Raw genomic sequence first — 24,908 nt, 5'->3', positions numbered from 1 at the left:
TGAGAAGACCAGTGCCTGATAGAAACACAGACAGGAAAGATTGCTGAGAAGCTTCGGATGGGAACAGGGCTCCTTTGGGACCCGGGTGAGAGGCCATTTTTATGGTAAAGAATCTGGCTATGTCTGAATGTATCCTGAAAGCTTGAGGGAGGCTGAATTTAAAAGTCACTGAGAAATGAATTTTTTCAGAGGAAATTTCAAGGTAGCATACTACCTGGCATGGTTATTACTGCTGCCTTTAGCAAGATATATAGTGATAATCCCAACAAAACATGGAGTAGAGGATTTGAGAATGAACCAGGAAAAGAGTGTGTTTGATGCAGACAAAGCAAGCATCAGGCACAGACAAAATGGTTATGCTTGTCTGTGCTGGCTAGTTTTATGTCAACATGACACAAACTAGAGTCATCTGAGAAGAGGGAGCCTCAGCTGAGGAAATGCCTCCACATGATTGGGCTGTAGGCAAGCCTATAGGGCATTTTCTTAATTAATGATTAATGGAGCAGGGTCCAACCCATTGTAGGTGGAGCCACCCCTGGGCTGGTGGTTCTGAAGTTCTTCTATAAGAAAGCAGGCTGAGAAAGCCACAGGGAGCAAGCCAGTAAGCAACACTCCTCCTTGGCCTCTGCATTGCCTCCTGCCTCCAGGTTCATGCCTTGCTTGCATTCCTGTCCTCATTGCTTTTGATGGTAAACTGTTAAATGGAATGTTAGTTGCTTTTGGTCATGATGTTTCATCACAGCTATAGCAACCCTAACTAAGACATTGTTACAAAGATTAGTGCCCCTACGAGTCAGACCATTTGTGCTGCAATTGTAGAAAAGGGTGTTGAGGACAAGACCATACCCATTGGCAGTTACAGAGCATACAAATGAAAGATTCTTTGGAAAGAGAGTGCTTCCAGGGTTTGCTATCTTCACAATTCTTCTTTTGTAATGATAATTTTTAACCTTGTGCCGCTCACAGCTGAGAGACTGTTTTGAGTACTAATAGAGACTCTGGACTTTTCAACCATGTTGGGACTGTTAAGACTTGGGGTTCTTGAATTTGGATTGGCTGCATTTAGTACTATGAGATGACCATGAACCTATGGGGGCCAGGGAGAAATCTTATGGTTTGACTTTGAAATGTCTCCTACACGTTCTTATTTGGAATAGCCTGTCCAACTTTGAAGGCAGTGCATCCTTTGGGAGGTAGGGCCTGGCTGGGAGAAGGTCTGCCTTTGGTCACAGTCTGTTCTGCTTCCTTGTCTGCCATGATGTGAACAGCCACATGCCCAAATGACCCTTTCCCGTCTTACTGCTTCGATCAGGTATTGTGCTCACAGAGTCACAAGGGTAGTAATGCAGAATGGCTTCTCAAGCTTGTTTATCCCCTTTTCTGAGCAACTGCTCCATGGTACTCTGGCACCCTGGAGGGCATATGGCACATCTAGACAGTGAGTTATGAGCAGAAGTGTCTTGCCATATCCACCCTTGGCACCTACTATCCAGCCTGCATCTCCTCGGAACATTCCCTTGTCCACAGTGAAGCTGTGACACCTGTGAAGGGGGTGGAGCAGAAGCCTGGGACCCTGATTGACCTCAGTGCCATTCTGGTCTAGAGGGCTTGAGTGACAAAGGGTGACAAATGCACTTTGTTTTGTAAGAGTAAAATTTTTATCCTCATGTCCCTCTGTGAGTGTGTGTGCATGCGTGTGCGTGTGCGTGTGTGTGTGTGTGTGTGTGTATGTGTGTGCGCAGGCCATAAGAGGGCACTGGATCCTTTGGTGCTGAAGTTACAGGGGTTCATGGGTCACCTGACATGGGTGCTGGGGTCTAAACTCCAGTTCTCATGATAGAGCAGTCAGAACTCTTAACCCCTGAACCACCTCTCTGGCACCCGAACTTTGTTAGTTCAAACTTCAAAGATGTGTGTGATCTGCTCTTGCTTATGTCAGTTCTGCTGGACACGTCCCTCCTCTAGCTTGGCTCTGTTCGAACCTGTTCTAGAAGTCAGGGAAGAGAATACTCAGTTACAAGTTATCATGGTCTTTCAGCTCTAAGATTCATAGGAAACTCCCAACTAGATTACCAGTTCCCTCCATGGTTTTTAGGCCAAACTCTCCTTATTGCCTCTTTTTGTATGATCCATGAGCTAAGAATTGGGGTGTGTGTGTGTGTGTGTGTGTGTGTGTGTGTGTGTGTCTGTGTGTCTGTGTGTGTGTGTGTGTCTGTGTGTGTGTCTGTGTGTCTGTGTGTGTGTGTGTGTGTGTGTGTCTGTGTGTGTGTGTGTCTGTGTGTGTGTGTGTCTGTGTGTGTGTGTGTGTGTCTGTGTGTGTGTCTGTGTGTGTGTGTGTCTGTGTGTGTGTGTGTGTCTGTGTGTGTGTGTCTGTGTGTGTGTCTGTGTGTGTGTCTGTGTTTGCATGGTCTGTGCATATGTGTATTTTCATATAGGTGTAGGTACACATGTTCAGGTGTGTGTCCACAGGCACATGTGTGTATGTGGAGGCTTGAGTTAACATCTGTTGTCTTTCTTGACTGTTCTCTACTTTACATATTGAGACAGAGCCTTTCTGTGAACTGCAGCCCTCTAACTCAGCTAGTCTGGCCAGCTAGCTTGCTCACAGGACCTCCCACCTCCACCCCATTTCTGCTTCCCAAGTGCTGGGATCTCGGACAACCTCTATGCATGGCTGACATTTACACGGGTCCTCTGAGCCATCCCCAACTGAATTAACTCCCTAGTGTTGGTTTTATGTTTTTTAATAGATGAAAAACAGGATGATGATTTAATAATGTGGGAGAATTACATGGAAGCAAATGTCATTGTCCATAAATAAAGATTTTTTTTTGGCATCCAGGCACATCATTTGTTTTCTTGGGGTCTATGGCGGCTTGTTCACTGTAAAAACAGAATTGAGCACGGACAAGTCATCACCTGCCAAACTCAAGCAATTTATTATCTGTCCGCTTACAGAAACAGCTGGCTCACCCGGGACAGATGTTCTCAACTCCACACTAGCTCCCTTGCACTGTAATTCTTTGACTAAAGAAATCAATAGCCATGAGGCAATCTTTAAAGACAACTTGAGTGAGATGAGAGCACTCTGTCATCACAGAGGAAGGGAGCAGTGTTGCTGTGATCCAGAGGAAAGAGTCACGTGCAAGAAAATAATTCGGTGTCACTGAAGACACACCCACATTTCAATTTTGGTGCCGTGGAAGTGACAGGATAGAAAGGCAAGAAGAGAGGTGATGTGGGGGAGGGGTTGACAGGACGTGGGGCCAGAGAGGAGGCATCGGCATAGGACAGCTGAACAGTGACGAGGAGGCCCCTGGTTGTCCTGGCTCTGGACATGGCTGCCACATTTTATGCTGTGTCCTGATTCTGATTCCCTGTCTTCGTCCATTGCTCTTAGGCTGATCTGTGTAAAACCAGACATGTGGATCTGGCTGGCACTATATCAGAGGAAGCAGAGGAACAGAGAAGTACCATCTCACTCCATGCCCTGTCACGGCAGAATGCGTCTCTACCACACGGCTCTCATCTTTTCCTCTGCACCTCCACAAGAGACAGTCCCCATGCTGTCAGCTGCCAGGGACGCTGTATGGAATTGGAGACGAGAGCCAGGCAGTGAAAATAGTCTTCCAGTCACATTACATCCTAGCTGCGGTAAGCCTCTTGCTTAAATCGTGGCTAATCCATTTTTCCTTTGCTCTGCTGTACGGCACCTCAGAGGGCAGAACATTTGGTGAGTGCTGATTACATTTAGATATTTCCATCATTAATTTTCCTTCCACAGCCTCCTCTGGACACCACAGGTAGAGCCAATACGGTGTTCAAAATATTGAATTCCTACAACTGATCACCAGGAACTTTGGGCTCCCAGAGATAGCAGCTGTCAGTGACTAAGAAGCAGTCTAGCAGGACAGGTCCAAACCAGGGAGAGAGTTCAAAACCAGCTTCAGCCTCTCTGTAGTTACTATCAGTGGGGAGAGGGCTCCTATGGCCAGACAGGCTCCCTCCCTCTATACTGCTTCCCAGAGAACTGCAGAAGACACAGCAGAGCACACACTGTCCCAACATCCCTTCCATCTGGTCACTGCTGGTCAGGAACCACCTGAGGGGATGGTCTTCAGGACATGTTGGGGGGGGGATGGCAACAGGTATAGCTACTCAAGGGCCATAGTGAGCATGCCCCTGCCACACCCACACGGGCAACATTGCCCTGCCAAAGAGTTTCTCTTGATCTGATCCCATGTTCCAAGCACCTTATCTCTGTGGAATAGTAAGGTTAAAGGTCAGCCCTGGAATGTCATCCATACCAAACCTGACTGAAAAAAAAAATCTAAGTAAATATCCTCCAGGCCACTTTCTCAGGTCCTAGTGGCCTCAGCCTTCTTATGGCTTCAGCCTGTGTTCTGTGAATAGTTTCTCAAGTTCGTAGTCCCTTGGTCTCTCTCCATCCTTTCATATGAGTTGGGATGAGAGTTCCTAGTCCTCTACACAAGGAGAGAGGGGCCATTCTCAGATGACCCCATGACTCTTATCAGACATGACCATTGTATGAGAGCAGCATGCCTTTGAGCACCCATGCTAGGTTTGGGTCCTATACACTGCTGTTTAGCAGGAGAGGAATAGATGATTGGTTCATCACTTAATAGGAACATTTAGGGACTTAAATTCTTGTTATTAGAAAACTACCAGCAACAATTCTATGTTGGTCCTCACTAGCTCATGTACTTGATAGGGATGAAAATGAGCTGACAGTACTTTATAAACAAAGGGTAGCAACCAGCTCTGTAACCATGGCAACAAAGAACCTTTGTAAAAATTTGGATAATTACAACTCTGCTCAAATGCTCCCACATTGGGAGCATTTTGAATTACTAAGCCTTGCTCAAAGCCTGGATTCTTCATGGAACATTCCTTCACAGTCATCAGAACACTCTAGTAACACCTTAAATTTAGTTTATAGAGAACCAAGTTCAGTAAAACTTAAAGCTGCCAATACTATCAAGTTGTCTTTTTCTTTCTATTAAACTGTAATTCCATAATGCTACATGGCATTTCCTCACAGGACAAAAGATGCATATTTTGTTCATCAAAACTAGTCTCTGGTCCATACAAGCCCTGGAAAGTTACCCAGAAGATGGTGTGGGGTACACAGCCAGCCTTGAGCCGGGGTTTTGCCTGGTAGCTACCGGCAGGAGATCTTTCTGCTCAAGGGATGGAGATTCCCAGCAGCCCCCAGGCTTCCTACTTATCTCTCTCTCTGTCTCCAGCACTCTGAAGTGTTCAATATGTCTGAGGCTCTTTTTGGGAAACAAAAATCAATGTGGTGTCTTGCTGCCAATAACTGCAGACTGCAGTATGCTTCTCGCTTACTGTGTCTTAGCTGCTTCTCAGAACTAACCCTTCCAGGCAAGCAGGGCCCTCTGCAAATGTTCTGAGTATGATTTCTCCCATCTACTCCCTGCCCGCTCTGAAGCAAGAGCCTGGAAATAAAACAGTTAAGTCACTGATTAGGCCAAGGCAATCTTCTAAGTTTATTCTCCTGTTATTAAAAAAAAGGACACAGTGTCCCCCGGGGCTCCCAGGTTCCCAGTTTCAGAAGTCTGAGCATCAGCATATAGAACCATCCAGGGAACAAGGGTAAGCAGATTAAGCTGCCCCATCACTGAGAGATTGATTTGAAATATTTGAGCTTCTGTTAACATAGCTACATGATTTCTTGTAAATGCCTTGAAGAAAATAAAGAATCTTTTCAATGGATTTGCTAAGGTTAAGCTTAACTTGAATGGCAAAGCAATGAATTTTTTATTTTTTTGAGATACCGAGAAAGATGTTTTAAACCTCCTGGCTATGGATGTTATTAAGGAGATTAGTTACAGAGCGAGCTGAGGCTCTTGCAGCCAGACCCAAGGCCCTTCTCTATGGGGCCCTCAAGGAGCTTAGCTTGAACCAGCCTCCCATGAAATTCAAGACAGACAGTTTCTAAACTGTGGCAAATCCTGCCTGGATGCTTCCATCTCTCTCTTTCTCTCACTCCTTTTAAAAATATATTGCCCTAGTTCACCCTAATTGTCATCTTGACACAACTTAGAGTCATCTGAGAGGGGAACCTCAACTAAGGACTCGCCCACATCAGACTGGGCTGTGGGCATGTCTGTGGGGGATTATCTTGATTCATGTAGGAGTGCCCAGCCCACTGTGGGAGGTACCATTCCCTAGGTAGGTACCATTCCCTGGGGCATGTAAGAAAGCTACCACAGGCAGCAAGCAAGCCAGCAAGCAGTGTTCCTCCATGGATACTACTTCAGATTCCTGCTTGAGTTCTTGCTCTGACTTTCCTCAGCAATGAGCTGTGACCTGTGAGCAATAAACCTTTCACTTCCCTAAATTGATTTGGGTCAGAGTGTTTTAACACAATAACAGAATGAAACTAGAACAGATAATATATTCTTTCCTTTGCAATAAAAATGCCAGTGACTAGGTTAAACAATAATTAATACAGCCACTGTTAGTGTAACAGGATATATATATATATATATATATATATATATATATATGTGTGTGTGTGTGTGTGTGTGTGTGTGTGTGTGTGTGTGTGTGTGTGTGTAAGGATCCTCTAGTGCCTGCCATTTGCCATGTTGTGCTAAATCTGTTCTGGTCACAACTCATATTGGATCCCTCCAATGTGTTATTTGAGCATGTTGAGTTCTTAGAGGTGAAATAGCTCTACAAGGTCATGATGGACCTCACATGTGACCCTGTAACCCCATTTGCTACTAACCCTGCTACTAACCACTCCCAAGCAAGATAGATAGCAGGCCCAATCCAGATTTGGAAGGCATCACATATAGGCAAGTGGTGGGCATGTGTACCCATTTACCATGTAGAAAATTCTCACTCAATATCTGCACAGTCAAGTAACCAAAGAAATCTTAAAAATATGTCATTATCTTTTAAGTAAGTTTATGATTTAGATATGCTTTCCTGACTGTTATCACAGGCTGGACATGCGTAGTAAAGCCTCTCTCACAGAGCAGGCACTAACAGGGCTTGGTTTTCTGGTGGTTTCTCAAAGGCTTTTTGGTTGTCTCTTGGGGCACAGGACTACAGGGTCCTCTCTCTTGATGATTTTATCTGGTATGTGAGATGATCTCTCTTGTTGACTTCTGGGCACACATGGGCCTGCACCCCAGTGCAGAAATACAGCCCTTCTAGAGTAATCTGGATGGAGGTGGGGAGAGCTTGGGTTGCTGTTCCCAGGGCCATTTCTGTACAGAGCAAGCCTGGACACTAGCCAGCCCACATCTATTTCACTCCATCAGCTCCCTCAGGAATGGCCTAGGGGATCATGTGAAACTAAGTCTCAGAGCTGACTGCCCTGGATCTCAGAGGACAACCTGGAAATTGGGTTCTCAAGAGTGATCTGAACACCGACTAGCACTGGGGCTCTAAGGAGACTGGCTGGAGAGCCCCCTTGCCTGCATGTGGCAGTTTCAGCTTGTCTGTCAGACAGAAGCAAGAGCTGCTGGGATCTCCAGAAGAGAGTGCTGCGGGGAGGGGGGCATTGACCAGAAAGGGGCTCAGGGGACTCTGGGATGATAGAAAAATACCATATTCTGATTGGGGTATGTGGCACATCTGGCTGTGCTTGCAATCTGCTGAAACTTGAGATTTCAGTGAGCTGTGATGGGAAGTATATCGCCCCTCCATACCATATGCTCCCACAGGCGTAAGTCCAGGCCTAAGAAATGCATAGCTCCAGGAGGAATTGGTACTAGCCCTCATGAAGCAAGAGCATCCCTGATCCTTCCCAATCCAACTGAGGGTACTGTGTCACACCAAGACAACTAAAACATCTGACCTCTCCCAGATGCAGACAGGTGTTTTAACTCTTGGAGCAGGTAGAGGGACACACACATTTGTACTGGGAGCACTCAGACAATTTCCCCATGAAGCAACTCTCCTTTTATAGAAGCACCAGTGGGTTCAGTGAAGGCCTTTATATCTGCTCCCTGTGAATCCTTCCTCACCTGTGACTCCCCCATTCCTGGCCACCTGTGAGTATTCACATCTACCACCTGTGAGTCCCTGCACCTGCCACCCATGAATGCTGACTTGGTGTTCCCTGGAGCTCAATGGCCTTCAGAAAACTGAAGTTTAATTTATAACTAAGTCGAAGAGAAAAGAAAGCTAGTCCAGAAGTTGAATCCAGCACTGCAGCAGCTGCTCTGTGGGCAAATACTCTGCATCTTTACCCCTCAGGTCTTACCTTCATACAGCCAGTCACTGAGGCCGTTGTAGACCACACCCTCCTTCCCTGTAGAGACCACTCGGATTGCCTGCTTCCCAACATGTGCGCAGTAGTAGATGTTGTTCTCAAAGATAAATATCTGATTTGGAAAGAAGAAACAATAGCAGAAGTAAGCAGGGAGTGGGCTTAGGTGTTCTTACGTTTGAAACTGCCCGGCGTTTGTTCACCTGCTGTGTGTATTTGATTGAATAAAGGTGGTCATGGAATCGTTTGTGGCTGATTCCCCTGCAACATAACCCACATTAGGGATTGATCAGACACTCAAACTCTGCAGAGCTTGCCCAGTGTCACCATCGTTTGTCAATTTAACATCCGCGTTGTCATGATTGGATCATTTGTGGCTTGATACTCCTGAGTACTGGAACAGTGGTACTTGGAATTGGATTGATAGTTCAGCACCGTGGTTTTTCCTGGTGGTTAAATTGTAGGCCATGGGGGCTGGAGATCTAGCTCTACATCTTTCAGCGTTCACAGGGAGTTGGGACGGCTAGTGCCTGTCTGAACTTGTCATGTGTCTGGATGGCGGTAGGTGGGTACCACCATGTGACAATAGTACTCACAATGTTTTGAGGAGTTCAGATCTTGGCAAGGGCTAACCTGGGGTGGAGATATGGGGAATCTGGGAAGTCACGGGTTGTCTGGCCCAGGTCAGGGCAGGACAGGCTTCCTTACAAAAGAGGAAGGGCAGTTGTACTGGTTACTTTAAAATTCACAGTTCATTGTCACCAAGCACTTTCACACCATCATACTGTCCACCCATGGAATGTTTCCACCATCTCCAACTGACAGTCTGTCCCATGAAGCATAGCCCCTGTCATCTCTCTACAGACCCTGGCACGTAGCACTGTGCTCCAACTGTCTGTGAACTGTTCACTTGAGGCTGCTCATGTACCAGGCAGTGTCTGTCTTTCCGTGGCTGGTTAATTTCACAGAGCACAATGTCTTCAAGGGTCATCTATGTTACAGCACATGCTGAAATGCCGAACAAGAGGTTTTCAGCTGAGACCTGAACACATGGGATCAGGAGGGATTGACAAGCTGGGGGTGGGGTGGGATGACAGCAGAGAGAGAGACCAGATCTGGAGTTCACAAAGCAGGTGGAGAAATGGGGGCAAGATTCTTGGGAGCAGAGGATTAATAAAGAAGGGACTGGGAGCCAGTTTCTGAGGATCTGCAGGAGGAGACTGGCAGTCACTGAGAGCTGCTGACTAATGTCTGGGTAGGGGGCCACACATTCAGATGCAGGCCTGCTGAGGGTGAGTCCAGTGTCTGTGTGTTCAGAGAAGAGGGGCAAGAGTCTGACAGGATGACTGTAGTCACCACAGATGTGACCACACAGAGGGAGGAGACGGAGCAGCGGGTAGCAAGCAGCAGACCTGGCATGAGTGAGCCGAGGTCTGGGACGATGGGTAGTGGCAAGGTTTTCTGGTCATTCTCTTTGGCCACAGACTGATGGCAACACACTAATAGAACTGTATTATGGCACAAAATAGAGTCTGGCCCCGGGTGCATTATTGGCTTCCTAGGGGAGGGGACAGAGTTGGTCCATGGGGTGGTTCTCAGAAGGCAACACATAATAGACGACACTGGAAAGCTTAAAAAAAATCTCTACTGCTCAGATCATCAGTCCAGTCAGAGGCTCTGGAGCGGGACCCAGGCAGTAATATTTTGAAGTACATCCTGGTGACTTTGATGTGCAGTCAAATTCAAGGTTCAGTGGCCCAGGGACTAGCCCAGCTCCCAAGCTGTCACACCAAGTCAGCCTATCTGCAGAGTCCCAGTCAGCTCCACCCAAGCCTCTAGCATCTGGATCTGAACTTCACAGTATGCAGACCACACCAGCTAGAGAACGGATGAGGAAATAAAGCCAGTTTTGTTTGCTGTTTGTTTTTGTTTAAAGAAATTCTAGAAAAAAAAATTGAGAGTAAGTATTTTGCTTAATACAGAAAAGCAAAAACATGGACTATTTTGTACTTTCTTTGTTTATAGTATTGGAAATTGAACATAGGGTCTTGCCTGAGTTCTACCCTCCAGCTTTCCTTTTAACTTTTTATTTTAGTTTATTTATTTATTTTATTTTTATTTATTACTCTCCAAGCTGACCTTGAACTTGGGATCCTCTTGCTTCAGCTCCCCGAGTGGCTGGGATGACAGGCTTGCACCTCCAGGCCTGTGAATGTTTTCTGTGGAACTACAGCATGGTGGCTCTGGAAGGTTCTTTAGTCACTGGTTTTCAGTGTAGGCTTCCCGCTTTCTAATGTGCTACTCACTTCAACCTGAAGCAAGCTGGAAACCTTCCAGAAGCAAGGACACATCCTAATTTAATTTAGGCACCTGTTCTAACAGGATTGCCTACGATGAACCCCTAAATTTGAGCTCCTTTTATGCACTCAGCTGGAAGTGGCTTTTTGAATCAAGTCAGGCTGTAGCCAATTAGTATTTTGCATAAATAAAATGTGCAGTGATGGGTATTAAGGCCTTTTCTGTTTTGGCTTTCAGGAGCAGGCTGCAGAGAGGAGTGCTCAGCTGAGCATTCTTCACATTTGCTGCTCTGCATTCTGGTGGTGATGTCACGTAGGGGAGGTAAGACATTGCCTGTGCTGCCTGTGGGTCTGTGGTGCTGGGCACAGGACAGTGAAGTGCTGGGGTGTAGCTCCTGGCCCATCAGTGTTGGGATACTGGCTTTTCATTCTTTACCCATTTGGTACCGAGCAGGCAGAGGGTTCAGGCTCTTACTCTTCCAAGTGGATATGGCAGGGGCTGACAATGTTCCAGAAGAGGTTGCTAACATTAAGACCTGGGCATACATGTCTCAATCCCTCTGCCTAGCCCACATTAGCCTCTCAGCCTTGGCCTGCTACATCACTCATATTCCCTGACCTAACACAGAAAGTGGCCTTCTATACCCTAGCTCACCTCAGATTCCAGCCACAGTAGTCTTTACCAAAGGACCATTCATGCCTTTGGGTTCCATTTCCTGTCACTTCAGAACACAGTTTACCATCTGGTAGTGAAGGTCCTCCATGACTAAAGTCTGTGTGGCTGGCTCCTTCTTCCCTGCAGGCCGGGCTGAGGTGCTACATGTGACAACAGGGGAGCCAGGGCTGTCAGAGGCCTGTGGCAGCTCCACCTCAAAGCGAGAACCCAGCTCCACATGGCTCAGGGTGCTCTGGGCTATGGTAGTAGACACCAAGTACCAGGAGCATGATGGGTAGGATGCACCCTCAGGCCAGTTGCTGGCTTCTGTGGGAAATGTTTGTCTTTAGTCGATGTCCCTACCTTGTGACACTACTTTGGGAGTTTCTGGCAACTTCTTGGCTGGAGGAAATAGATTGTTAAGGGCAGGTCGTAGAAGGTGATCTTAGCATGGGTGTGAAGATGAGTAAATAGATGAATATGTAGTGCTGAGAAGAGCATGCCATATACCTCACACAGCATGTCTCAGGAGCATGCCTCTTGCTCCTGTTCATTGTCTTACACACTCACTCTGTCTGTCTAGGCTGTTAGTAGAGGCTCCATGGGAAGGCACCATGTGAGTGGGAACACAAAAGATGCATATTCTATCAGGTCTCATTTACCTTTTCTTTTCTTCATTCCCTTGTGGATTGGGTATCAAGTGTCCTCCACAGGCACCCATGTTAAAAACACTTGGTCCCCAGCAGGGGGAGCTCTTGTGGGAGTGTGATGGCTAATGCTAATTGTCAGACAAACCTCTGAGCATGTCTGTGAGGGAGCTTCTGGATTAGGTTAATTGAAGAAGATCTAGCCTGACTGAGGTGGTACCATTCTCTAGGTGGGTCCTCAACTGTAACAAAAGAGAAAGTCAGCTGAGCACTAACACTCGTCTCTCTCTGGATGTGATGACCTCACGTTCTTGCTGACATGCCTTCCCAACCATGATGGATAGTACCCTCAAACTGGGAGACAAAATGGACTCCTCCTTCCTTAAGGAGATCTGTCATAGCCACAAGAAAAAGAATGAATCCAGGGAGGTTCTAGAAACTCCAGCATGTGGTGAGTGCCTGGAAGGCAGGATGCTGGTCTCCTTCTCGTTGTTCCCTTCTTCTCTCTCTCTGCTTCCTATCCACCACGACCTGAAGATACTTCTGTGTTACACTCTTATCTCTGTGATCTCAAGCACTTGGGGCCAAGTGACTATGGATTGGAGGAAGAAATTGTCAGATAATGATGTGAATAGGAGAAAGGCTTGAAGATCAGGAATGGATGTGCTTTGGTCATCCCTAGTAGCCTGGAGGAGTTGTTAGGTGGGAAGAGACATCACGGGAGGGAGTCAGGGCACATCAGGGTGCCTTGTGTCCCACAGAGGTTTGGATCAGTTTCTTTTTGGAATGGGAAGCAGAGGCACAGGGGAACACCAGAAGTGAATTAATACTTTAGAAACAACATCACAGTGGCTGGGGGTGATGGAAGACACAGCGGGGGGCTAGGGCTGTAAGAGACAGAGAAAGCACACAGAACATGAGAATGTAAGACTGACTAGAAACAAAATGTGGAGAGTGCAGCCTGGAAGGAGGTTCATGCCTGGGGGACTGCACAGGTGGTATGTCTAAGAGGGAGGGGAGAGCTGAAACAGGGAGGGCTTGGAGAAGGTCCTCAGATTTGAACTTGGCTAGGCTGCAAGCAAGATGCCTCCAACACTCCACAGGCAGGTGGAGACACATTGGGAGATACAGGGGTCGGAGTGGTCCTCCATAGAAGAAAGCTGAGAGTATGTAGACCCCTGAGGAACCAAGAGCTTCATAGGCAGGGAGAAGGCCTGAGGATGACACTAAGCCTTGTCCAGTGGGTAGGAAAGCAGATCCTCTGAGGACCCATGTTGCAATTCTTTCTACCTGACAGGCTGCTATTTGAGGGGGACATTGCAGCCCCAAATTGTCTCATAAGTGCTTTAGATAGCCTGTCATAATTCCTCTTCATCCACACCACGTTTAGCAAGTGCTCCAGTGATAAGGTTAAAGAAAATGGATGAGTACTCAGTTCTTCTGACAATCATATTGAAATTACTCCAGGCATCGAGGTATAGCAGCTGAGCAAACAGCCCTTTAAAAAATGATTTCCTCTTATTCTGCCTCCTGGGACCACGGGATTAAAAAGTCTGCAGAACTTTGCTTGGGATTCCCTGTCATCACTTACCTCACTTATTTCCCACCTCACATCCCTCCTGGACAGGTTTATCTCTTGCTGCCCAAGTATGCCCACTCACTTATTCTTGAGCAAGCTGCCCTAGTACATTGTTTACCTTCTTCTTGGCCCTGCTGTGTACAGAGAAGGGCAGAATTTTCTCTTCTCTCTGAGTTAGGTTTGCTATGGTTGAATCTCCACCTCATTCTTCTTCAAACATGTTCATATACATACATACATACATACATACATATATATACACACACATACATATATATATATACACATACATATATATGTGTGTGTGTGTGTGTGTGTGTGTGTGTGTGTGTGTGTGTGTGTGTGTGGTAGTTTGAACGAGAATGGTCCCCATTGGCACATATATTTGAAACTTGTTCCCCCATTGGTAGAACTATTTGGGAAGGATTAGGAGGTGTAGCCTTATTGGAGGGGGTGTGTCACTGGGGGAGGACTTTAAAGTTTCAAAAGACCAGAGCTGTTCCCAGTGTTCCCTCACTGTCTCCTGATTGCAGGTTAAGATGTGTGCTCTCAGATGGTACTGCCACCATGCTTTTGTTCTGCCATCATAGACACTAACCCTCTACAAGTGTAAGCCCAATTAAATGCTTTCTTTTATAATTTGCCTTGGTCCATGATTGTTTTTTTGCAGCAAAAGAAAAATAACTATTAGTACTTACCCCTAGCACCAACTTCTGTCTTAATTATGGTTTCTGTTGCTGTGAACAAACAGCATGGCCAAGGCAGCTTATAGGAGGAAGGGAGCACATATATTTCTAGAGGGATAGGAGTCCATCACCATCATGGTGGGGAGCATGGCAGCAGACAGGCAGGCATGGCATTAGAGCAGCAGCTGAGAGCTCACATCCTCATTTACAAACAGGAAGCAGAGAGCACACTGTGAATGGCTCCAGTCTTTTGAAACCTCAAAGTCCACCCCCAGTGATACACCTTCTAATCCTTCCCAAACAGTTCCACCAAAAGCAGACTAACTATGCAAACATATGAGCCTATGGTAGCCATTCTCATTCAAACCACCACAGTGGGATTGAAGATAGGGCTCTGATATAGCCTAGACTCATTTTGGGCGCATGTGCAGTATGGCAAACTGTGTCCTCTGAGTGAACTTCTAGGGAGAATACCCTATTATCATCTCATGCCTGTGCATAAGTAGGTATGCATATGATTGAAATCAGATGCATTATGGGAAAAGGCATTTGAGTAGAGAAAAGCTTATATAACCCATCCTGTCATTCAAAACAAAGAATAACCCAAGCTACACCCTTAGCAACCAGCTCCTCTTTCTCTAGGACCCAATACAAGTAAGCTTCAAATAATGATGGAGGTTCCTGAGCACTTCACATTCAGGTGGGCCACTGCCTCTCTTGGCAAAGTATCTAAAGCTTTTACTTGTGTTTTATTCTTAATAAAACTAATTGCTGCTTTACTTTTGTGTGTGTATCTTTCTCCATTTCTTGAAGAAGGTACTAGGAACTGGAAAACAACCAGAGACTCCCAGTGAAAGTCAGAAAGGGACAGGGCTCCCAAAGGTGTCTTTCCTGTGTGTGGTTATTTGAATAAGAATGGCCCCCATAGTTTCTGAGATTTGAATGCTTGGTCATTAGGGAGTGGCATTACTTGATAGGGATTAGGTAGGTGGTGTGGCCTTGTTGAAAAAAGTGTGTCACTGGCAGGGGGCTGTGGGGTTTCATAAACCCAAGCCAGGCCCAGTGGCTCTCTCTTTGCCTGCTGCCTGCCTATCTGGATGTAGAACTCTCAGCTACCTCTCCAGCCATGTCTGCCTGCATGCCTGCATGTTTCCCACCTTGATGATGATGGACTAAACCTCTGAATGTAAGCAAGCCCCTATTAAATACTTTCTATGACATCTCTTCACAGCAATAGAACACTGACTAAGACACTATTATTCCTCTTTTCATGGAAGAAAGCTCTACCAGTATTAATCTGAACAATAATAATCTGAATCATCTGGGTTATAACTAATGGGGACTTCCACTCTGTGTATGTGTGTGAAAATAGACACCTTTAGTATTTATAAAACCAACTCAAGAACACTAAAGGGAAAGTGAAGCCACATGCTCTGAGGCTGGTTTCCATACAGCTGAAAGAGACACACAGCTAAAGAGGTGGCTTAATTACATGAGGAACCAGGGATGCGATAATTACTATAATTGGGTGCAATTAGCTTTTAGTCCTGGAAAACCAAGGCCAAAGGGAACCATATTGAATAGCTTAGCGTTTGACAAAAAGACGGTGGCACAGCAATGCGTGGGATGAGGACAGGAAGGACACTAGACTTGAAGCAGAGCCTGGATGGTGCTCTCCAGCTGCTGGCTGCCCAACTCTGGCATGCCCCTTGCCTTACTTCATCTGCTCTCCTTCATCGCAGAAGAGGACTGGGAAGGGTTATCTGTAAGAGAGTTCTTCCTTCCGTGACTATGGTGAGTCTAAAATTCCCAAGAACATTTACAACCAGAAAATACCTGTAGAAAATTGATTACTTATTCTATGACCAGTTTGACTGAAGTGAGAGCCGTTTACCCCAGATGGGAAATGGAATAGTTATGGTGAATCCAACACCTCTCACCAAACCTGAAAGTAGAGTCTCCCCCTGTGGTGATTAAAAGCCTCAGTGAGCACACTTCCTAAGCTTCCCTCAGCACTATTTTACACAGCTTTCCAGGGCTCAAGATTATCTCCAGTGGTGGTGAAGGTTCCGGCTGCCTCTCGTGGTCCATTCTGCTCTTCCTTTTGAGTTACTCCATCAAACATGACTTTACTGACATTTTCTCAGCTGATGTCATGAAATGTCATATGAAACTATTTGTGCAGGTTTTTCTGATCTGTTGACACTGCAATCCACTGTCATCTAAAAGCTTATGATTGAGAATTATGTATGTCAACAAGTAACAAAACTATCAAAAATAGAATAAAAGACAAGCCTCATATTTTAATTAAGTTTATGATTTTCTGTTGGGCTGCATTCATAGTTGTCCTTGGATGCATGTGGCAGATGGGCCTTGGCTTTGATACATCTGTTAGTGTGAAACAGATTGTTTGGATAATTGTGGAAAAATCATCAACCTTGACCAGGTGATGATCATAAGCAGGCTATGTTTTTCTCAACATTGCTGAAAAAAAATCTCCATTGAGGCTGGGAACACTGCAGGAAACACTCCATGGCCAACTCACGCTGTTGGAACATCACACACAAATAAAATAGTGAAGGTGGTATGTCCTCTGTAGGTGGCGGAGAGCACCTGAGCAAAGATCCCTTCAGCCACAACTGAGGAGTGCTGGTCAGCTGGTCTCTTGATGGCCATGGTCTCTGTACAAACTACAAAGGCCCCTTCTAGTCCCAGGAGCAGTTTCAGCAACAGGCCATTGGAGGGCAAGTTAGAATCACCAATGATGGGTCAGAGATTGAAAAACTCTCTGTTCTCCTGTGTACAACTTAGCCTCCTGCTAACTTTATGTTCCTGTTGTCTGGAAACCTGGCAAAGGGAGACTGTCAAGTCTCCTGGCAGATAGCCTGGTATGTGAAAAGTACATCTGGATGAGAGGAACGGTGGGTGCTGATGGCAGCCGTAGACATTGGAGGCAGCTGTGAATGCACCAACTCTGATCGCAGGGACTTTCCTCATTCAGCATGAGCCTGGGAGTTCTCTGTAGAATCAAGACCATTAGTTTCCAAGGAGTAAGACAGGGCCATGTTTACACTCACTTACAATGGTTCTCTTGTCTTGCAAGAGGAATATGTGGACAGATCTCCTGGAGCTGGGGTTACAGGTGGTTATGAGGTGATTGACAGGGGAGCTGGGAACCCATCACAATGAGGGTTTTTATTGCTGTCATGAAACACAGTGACCAAAAGCCAACTTGGGAAAGAAAGGGTTATTTTGTTTACATTTTCACTGGCCACAGACCATTATCAGAGTAATTCAGAGCAGGAACTCAGGGCAGGAACTTGAAGGCAGGAACTAGTGCAGAGGCCACAGAGGAATGGTACTTACTGGCTTGCTCTTCATGTCTTGTTCAGCCTGCTTTTTTTTTTTTTTTATAGAACCCAGGGTCACCTGCCCAGGGGTAGCCCCATCTACAATGGGCTGGGCCCTCCCATATCAATCACTAATTAAGAAAATACCCTAGGGGCTTGCCTGCTGCCTGATCTTATTGAGGCATTGTCTCAATTTAGGCTCCCTCCTCTCCAGTGACTCTAGCTTGTGTCAAGTTGACATCAAACCAGGCAGCACAGATCCAAACTTGGGTCGACTGCAGGACACGCTCTTAACAGCTGAGCGATCTCTCCAGCCCCAGTGTAGTACATTAATTGTCCCTTGGTTGTTTGATGTACATTCCATTTCTTACTGCAATAGTGATGCTGTGTGCATTTTTATATGAGAAGCACTGTCAGTGACTTATTTTCCTGAGACAAATTTCTATTAATGGAAATCACAAGTCATGCTCATTGTGCTACAGATGTATGGCCAAAGGACATGAACAAGCAGATCAAAGAATTGCACAGAGGGCTAAAAGTACCAGTGTGTTTGTGATGATGGGAAGAAATTGCTCTACATGGTGATGATTTTGATTATCAACTTATCAAAGCCAGAACAAAAACAATGCTCAATACCACTACGAATGCAACATTCTCTCCTAGTGTTCAGATGGGCAGAGCGCATGGGGAAGCAGCCTGCACGTCCTGTAAGGAGATTTCTCTCACATTATGTAAATGAAGAAAGCACTCAGGGAGGGCTGGACATGTTCAGCTATATACAAACTCACTTTGAGGCAGAAGGATTGGGGCTGGTGTTCTGTTACGCCACACGGCAGCTATGACTGGGAATGATTTACAGTCTATCTCAGAACACCCAAAGAGATGAATTGGAATAGGCTCAACACAAAAACAGAAATGATAATTACCCCAGCTAGATTACCACATACTGTACATATGTGTATGGAAATATCACATTGTATCCCATATATGTACAGTTATTACATATCAGTTAAAATTATCATGGATAAGACCAAAGAAATGGCCCAGTGGGCAAAGACACTTGCTGCCAAGCCTAACAACCTGAATTCAATTCCTGGAATCCACATGTTGGAAGGAGAGAACTGACTCCCACAAATTGTCCTCTGACCTCCACATGCCTGCCATGGCACATGCACATGAGCGTGCATACACACACACACACGTAAATATAAAAGTAAAATAACATTACCATAGAGAAAATCAGGAAGAAAAGATTTCTGCAAGTAAAGCGTAGTTGCTCTTTGACAGCCACTTCTCCCAAAACTTGAGAGCTCAGTAGCCTGAGCATGGAGGGAGATGACCCATAGATTTACACACATGTGCCTGGCTGCTTTCTCAGGAACTCAGGAGAGCAGCAGACTCAGCAGCTTGAGAACTAAGAGGGTGATGACATACAGATTTACATGCATACTTTCACACATGCCCCTCATGGAAGCTGCCCCAAATGGTTGGAAATCATTCCCTGTGTATGGAGCTCAATTTCATGAACTGATTGTCGATATATAGACAATATAAACATTATCTCTTTTCCCTGTACTTCAACCATTTCACTGTCTGAGGAGGCAAAGTGGCCTTCTATCCTCAATCTGTCATTTTGGTGGGGACAGCCAGTAATCTTGGTTATGACAGCTTTGAAGACTTGGTACGTCTTAACCAATTCCATATTAATAGTGTCAGCCCCAAGAACACCTCTTAGTGCTATGGTTGAGGAGCTAGATGATTTTTGCAATGACTCAAAGTCCCAGTCTAGTCTCAGAATCAATAATAATGTTATTAGCTCATAATGCACATGCTGTTCTTTGGTATTTTATTGCTTCATATTTTAATAATAACCAGTTTATTTCACAATCTCCCATTACTCTGTCAGCCTGAGATCCAGCAGACTTGGTTCCTTTTTTCAGGTACTGGGCAGGCAGCTGCAGGATGTGGCAAAGCCCCACTTAACTGCTCTCCCATTTGACTCCCCCTTCCATAAAATATGGATGATCACACCTGCTGAGCCTCTAAGGATAAAAGGTGATAATCTGCAGGACAAAGCCGTATGAACACATTCAAAGGTAACATGCTATTAGCGTCATCAGTATCACAGGCCAGGCCCAGCCTCCCCACTGATGATGCCATCTCATCACAGGACCTTGTCTTTCCCCTGCTCTAACACGTCCTCTGCCCCTTCCTACAATTCAGAGTAATGTATCCCCTTAAATCTCTATTCCAGTGAGTTAAGACTGGAGTTAGCCCCAAAAGGCAGAACCCAGAGGAGAAAGTGGAGGGTTTAAGACAGATTGTCACACATCTTTCCAGAGAGTACTGGTCACTGCCCTTCCTCAGTGTTTCCCAGAACCAAGTCAGAGAGTCCAAGAGCCATGGTGATTTACCCACCAGTATGGTTCTCAACAGAGTAGACAAAGTCTTTCCCAAGACGTGCACTGAGAAAAAAATCTCAGGACGTTCCATACCTGCTCAACTTGTATTTTGCGCAGAGAATTGTAATTTATTACTTTTCAAATTCTAAAGGGGAAAACCCTCCAAACAGCACACTCAGTGTTGATGGTAGAGATACTTGGTTTGACACAGGAGTGAGGGAACCTCATAACTAAGTATATAGATGTAACATTCCTAATGCTTCCAGGGGCAGACAGGTGGTCTCAGCCATGGGAGCAATGTGCACCACAACTTCACAAACCTATGTGGTTCATAAACTCCCTTCCTCACAGTGGGTCTGTGAGACACAGGTGCTGACCATAGGATAGTCTGGAAAGGCTTTCTGAAATTTAGCAACTGTTTGCAACTGCTGGGAGGAGCCTTCAAGTGTCTTAAGGACAGAAAGAGGGCATGCTATCCACTTCATCTGCAGGGTTGGCAGGTCAGTGTGGACAGTCACACCTGAACTGAGATCAGAAGGTGAACAGGGTGTGGCTAGGATAAGAACAACCCGGGAGAGAGGGCTACACTTGCTGAGGTCCTGGGACAGTCAGGGCACACTCATCAGAGGAACAAAGAGGGCTGGGCTGGCTGGATCAAGGCAGAGGATGTGGGCATGGGGCTAAGGAAGATGCAAGGGTGGCTAATGAGATTCCTAGAGACACCCAAATAACTGTGTTCCTTTGTCTGAGAACAGGGGGAATCCCTGAAGGGCTGGCTGTGCTCTCCCAGTGGCTGACTGATCTAAAGGGGAGAATGAGAGCTGCTCTCCTCGGTGTAGTCAGATTTCCTGTGTCTCACCCACAGACCCATAGCCGCTTATAAAATAATCACTCAGAGGCTTAATATTATTTACAAACTGTACGGCCCATGGCAGCTTCTTTACTAGCTAGCTCTTATAACTTAACCCATAATTATTAATCTATGTATTGCCATGTGTTCTGTGGCTTTACTTGCATCCCATTACATGTTGCTCCTTGGGCGGATGGCTTCTCTCTTCTCTCTTCTCTACCTTTCTCCTTCCTGTCTCTCTCTTGGATTTCTTGCCTGGCTATAACCTGACTCATCATAAGCCAGAGCAGATGCTTAACTAACCAATCATAGCAGCACATAAGCGTACAGAAAGACATCCCACAGCACCCCACCATACACATCGTATGGAAGAGCAGAATGGATAAGGGAAACCAGCAGAGAGCTCAGAGGAGGGACGACTGTGGCCATGAGAACACAGTGAGCCAGGTAGTTCAGCTAGTAGTTCAGTGTGTAGAATCCCTACAACTTGATGCTACTCTAGACACGGGGAAGGGAATGGTAGTTACTCAGGAGTCTAGAAGAGCATAGTGGTCTGGTCTGTCTACCACAAATCACTAGAGGCAGGTCAGGTGTGGAAATCATAAGGTCACTCCAGACACACCAAATGTGGCCCTCTGGGTGGGCATAGAAAACGGTTTCCATCTCTGGTTGTGGTCATGAGGAGCTGGAGTTATTCCTGTGCATCGTAGCTCTTCAGCCTCAAACCAAGTTGGGCTATTTGTGAAAGTGGCTTTGGTATCTATAGTTATTCCCCAGTCCCTCTTTGTCTTTAGCCAGCACTGTCATCCACACCTGAGACTCTGTACTGTCCCAGGCAGCACCTGACAGCCATCCATCCCACTCAGGGCCAGCATCCCAGGCTCAGCCCCGTGTTCTTCATATAGTATGTCTAGTTCTTTACCCCTGGAGCTTGTCACTGTTTTAGCACCTGGTCTCATGTGCCACCAGGAAAGCAGTGGCATCAAATAAGTCCTCCAGAAGGATCAGCATTCTCCCATGGGCAGACATCTTCCTTTGTATGATTCAGGGCCAAGGTATCTAGAGCTGTACTGTGCACCGCTAGGGTGCTAGGAGGCACGGCCAACTTACATAGGGAGTGTTCACAGGAAACCTGGACCCTGCAGTCCTCATGCAAGAAGACACCCACTTGGCCTGCATTGAGGGTAGCTATGTTGCCCGAATCCTCAGCACAGTCGCAGTTGCTGGGCCAGTGAGATATTCACCAGCAAAATGACTGCAGCATGTACCCGGGGCATGGCTCTGGAGTATGTGCTCAGCCTCACTGGTAGGTAGGGCTAGCCATTTCCTTTAAACTGCATTGTCTCTTCCCTCTGCTCTGTGGCTTGGAGTGGGAGGCTGTCGGCATACTGCCATCATCCCCCCTGGGCACTGGAATGGTATGTAGTCCAAGGCTTCTGTTCCTGCAACAGCAGGGATGAGCACTTAGTGCTGGACTCCTGACTCTTTCAGCCTTAGAGAGAGTCCGGGTTGCCTGCTTGTTGCCCCTGGGTCCAAGAGCTGGAATGATACAGCTCTGGGGGGTGGGGCTGAACATATCTTTTCTGACTACACAGAGAGGACTGTTTATAGTGCTATGAGTACCCAGGAATCTAGCCAGAGATTTCAAGAGGGGGATGGAAAGATGGATAGAGGGGGTGAGGAGGAGACAGTCCCCAGGACGACCAGAAGGGAATGAAGAGACTTGCTCCAGAATACCATGAGTTCCTGGATTCAGCTATGCTAGGTGCTAAACACCATTGCCCACCACATCTATGGGGATGTGCTCTTCTTGTTTGGTTCTGGTTCCAGGCAGGCTCCTGTCTTTTATAGCTGAAACATCTAACAAACATGTCCATCCTGATGAACTGCCAGGCCTCTGTCTCCACCTGTCTCCCTTCCTGCTCTCTGGCTCTCCTCATGCCGGGGACCATGAATGACATAGATCTGCACCCTTGAGGAGGTCTTCATCTGCTTCAGGGTATCCTACCTGTGCTTGAAGGCACAGATCTGTGTGGTTATGGCAGACAGTGCATGCTGGCTTGTGGGCTAAGTTCAGCTATTGATATTGTGATTTATGGAGATGGCACTCCAGTGTTTGCCACAGGAGAACTTGAAGTTTTATTATTTTGGCTACTGAGGGAGACTCTGTTGCCATGTGGTGATCCATAAGCCTTTCACAGTGGGCAGCCGCAGAGATGAAGACAAATCTACCTAGGCAGCAATAGAAAAGTGAATGTCTAGCAGGTGAAACCATGGAGTGTGTTAAGTTATGGGCCACACCAGCAGATCCTGCACATCCTGCCACCTCAGTGACACTAGATGGTACTTTAGCCTATATACTGATCTCAAGGACCCAATAAGAAGGATGGGGGAGCCCAGGCCATGGGCAGCACTCAAAGCCAGAGTAGGGGAGAAGGCCAAGCTATGCCTGCCTCTTGGTCGCTGGTGTACAGTCTCAAGGGGCTCAAAGAGGATGGCCTCATAAGGGAAACACTAGCACACAGGTGACAGAGCCCACTCTGCATGCGTGATGAGACAGAGCAAAGAGCAAGGTGTTGACGGGACAGTGAGGGGATGGAGGCACATCGTAGCTGAGCCTTGAAAGGGCTCTCACTTGAGGTCCCTGGGCACCTTGCTCATGCATATGCTGGGGGACAGCATCTGGCTGCCCTGGGCTGAAATACTTGGATGTCTGTGCAAATTATCTCACTGATAGTTCACCCAGAGAAGCTGAACACATTCCATACATAGCATTTGAGGAGCCTTGGTAAGCTCAGAAATGTCTCAGTGGACAGCAGCCCCCTGAAGCTTGTCTTTTTGAGGTCTTTCTGCTCAGGAGCTCTAGATCTGGAGTCATGTCTTGCCATCTGACTGCCAGGTAGTTGCCTGCTCCGAGGAGACCTGTCTATATTCTCCATCCAAATGGCCAGAACTTGGGCCCTCGTCTACCTTCCCCCCATGAAGATGGAGGTCCCTGGGACAGTGGAGACCTGCCTGTGCATCCGAACACTCCTGCAACAGAGTGTATGCAGTCCTGCTGCTCTTTGCTGTATGATGGAAGCATACACCAGTGAACCCCAACAACAACTGCCATTTCTGCACACATTTGCTGTGCACGGAGGGATTCTGAGACAAATGTATTTCCCACTCATCAGGCGTTTACTGTTGTCCAGACAAGGCTCTGAGCACTTTAGCATTTTCATGTACACAATCCTATGATGTCCTATCACCATGAGCCGCTCCTCCCACTGTAGGGCCAACAGCTCAGCAGGGGCTCACCTGAGAAGATGAGGAGCTAGGATTTGCACCTGAGCTGAGTCAACAACTCAAGCTCTGTGCTGCCCTTGTCCCAACACTGCGGAAGGGCCAGTATTACCTTCACTTTGAAGAAGACAAATGTGGCCCACTGTGACACTGAGAGTAAACAGACCATTCAGAAAAGCATCTTGTGCCACTCAGGATCGGTGGTTCTTGAAGGGCCTGGCATGAGAGAGGAATGATCATTCTTAGGACCTGTCCGCATCCATTGGGTCAAACACTGGCAGGAACCCAGCCAACGGGGGGATGTGAGCCCTCTTGATACAGTGCATGGTGACCATGAGACCTCCACACCAGTTCTTGTCGCCTCGTTCAGCCGGAAGTCTATAGTAAACAGTGATTACAGACAACACCTGCTCTAGGCACAGACCAGTGCTGAGTCTCAGACAGAATGGGCCTGCACACAGACTTGACACCATGACCCCTGAATTCCATGAGTTTGGAGAGAACTGATGGATTTATCTACTGCTGGAAAAAAATCCGAGACATAACTCGCACCACGCAAGTCTCTCTGTACTGCAACTAAATTCAAGCCTCATCGGCTGCCAAGAGCCATTCTCTGACTCCAAAGAAGTGAATGAATTTCCAGTATCATCCTAAGATGATAGAAAAATCAATTTTTTCATGGAGCATGTCTGGGATATTTTGGCATACTGTCCAAATATGAATACTCACTGAATTTTAGCAAAATGGAAATGCTACCGGGGATATGTCACTCAAGTGTCCCTGGTTGAATAGGCTGGATTGTACTGGCATGTCATGCACACTGGTGACATCAGACATGTGACATGGAATAGTAACATTGGCTGTGCGGGGTGAAATGGTCACTAG

At 46.5% G+C, this 24,908-nt stretch overlaps 1 protein-coding gene across 2 annotated transcripts in view; it reads right to left on the bottom strand.

Annotated features, from left to right (window-relative positions):
* The window catches only part of Dpp6 (dipeptidyl peptidase like 6), a 656,578-nt gene that overhangs the window by 111,931 nt on the left and 519,739 nt on the right, over positions 1–24,908 (bottom strand). For both annotated transcript variants that reach the window (XM_059257772.1, XM_059257773.1), the window contains exon 8: positions 8,267–8,387. In XM_059257772.1, the coding sequence (XP_059113755.1) occupies positions 8,267–8,387 (121 nt within the window). The remainder of the gene's footprint in view (positions 1–8,266; positions 8,388–24,908) is intronic.

The sequence above is a fragment of the Peromyscus eremicus genome, chromosome 3 (assembly GCF_949786415.1).
Source record: "Peromyscus eremicus chromosome 3, PerEre_H2_v1, whole genome shotgun sequence".
NCBI classification, from domain to species: Eukaryota; Metazoa; Chordata; class Mammalia; order Rodentia; family Cricetidae; genus Peromyscus; species Peromyscus eremicus.
This window is presented reverse-complemented; position numbering and strand designations above follow the sequence as displayed.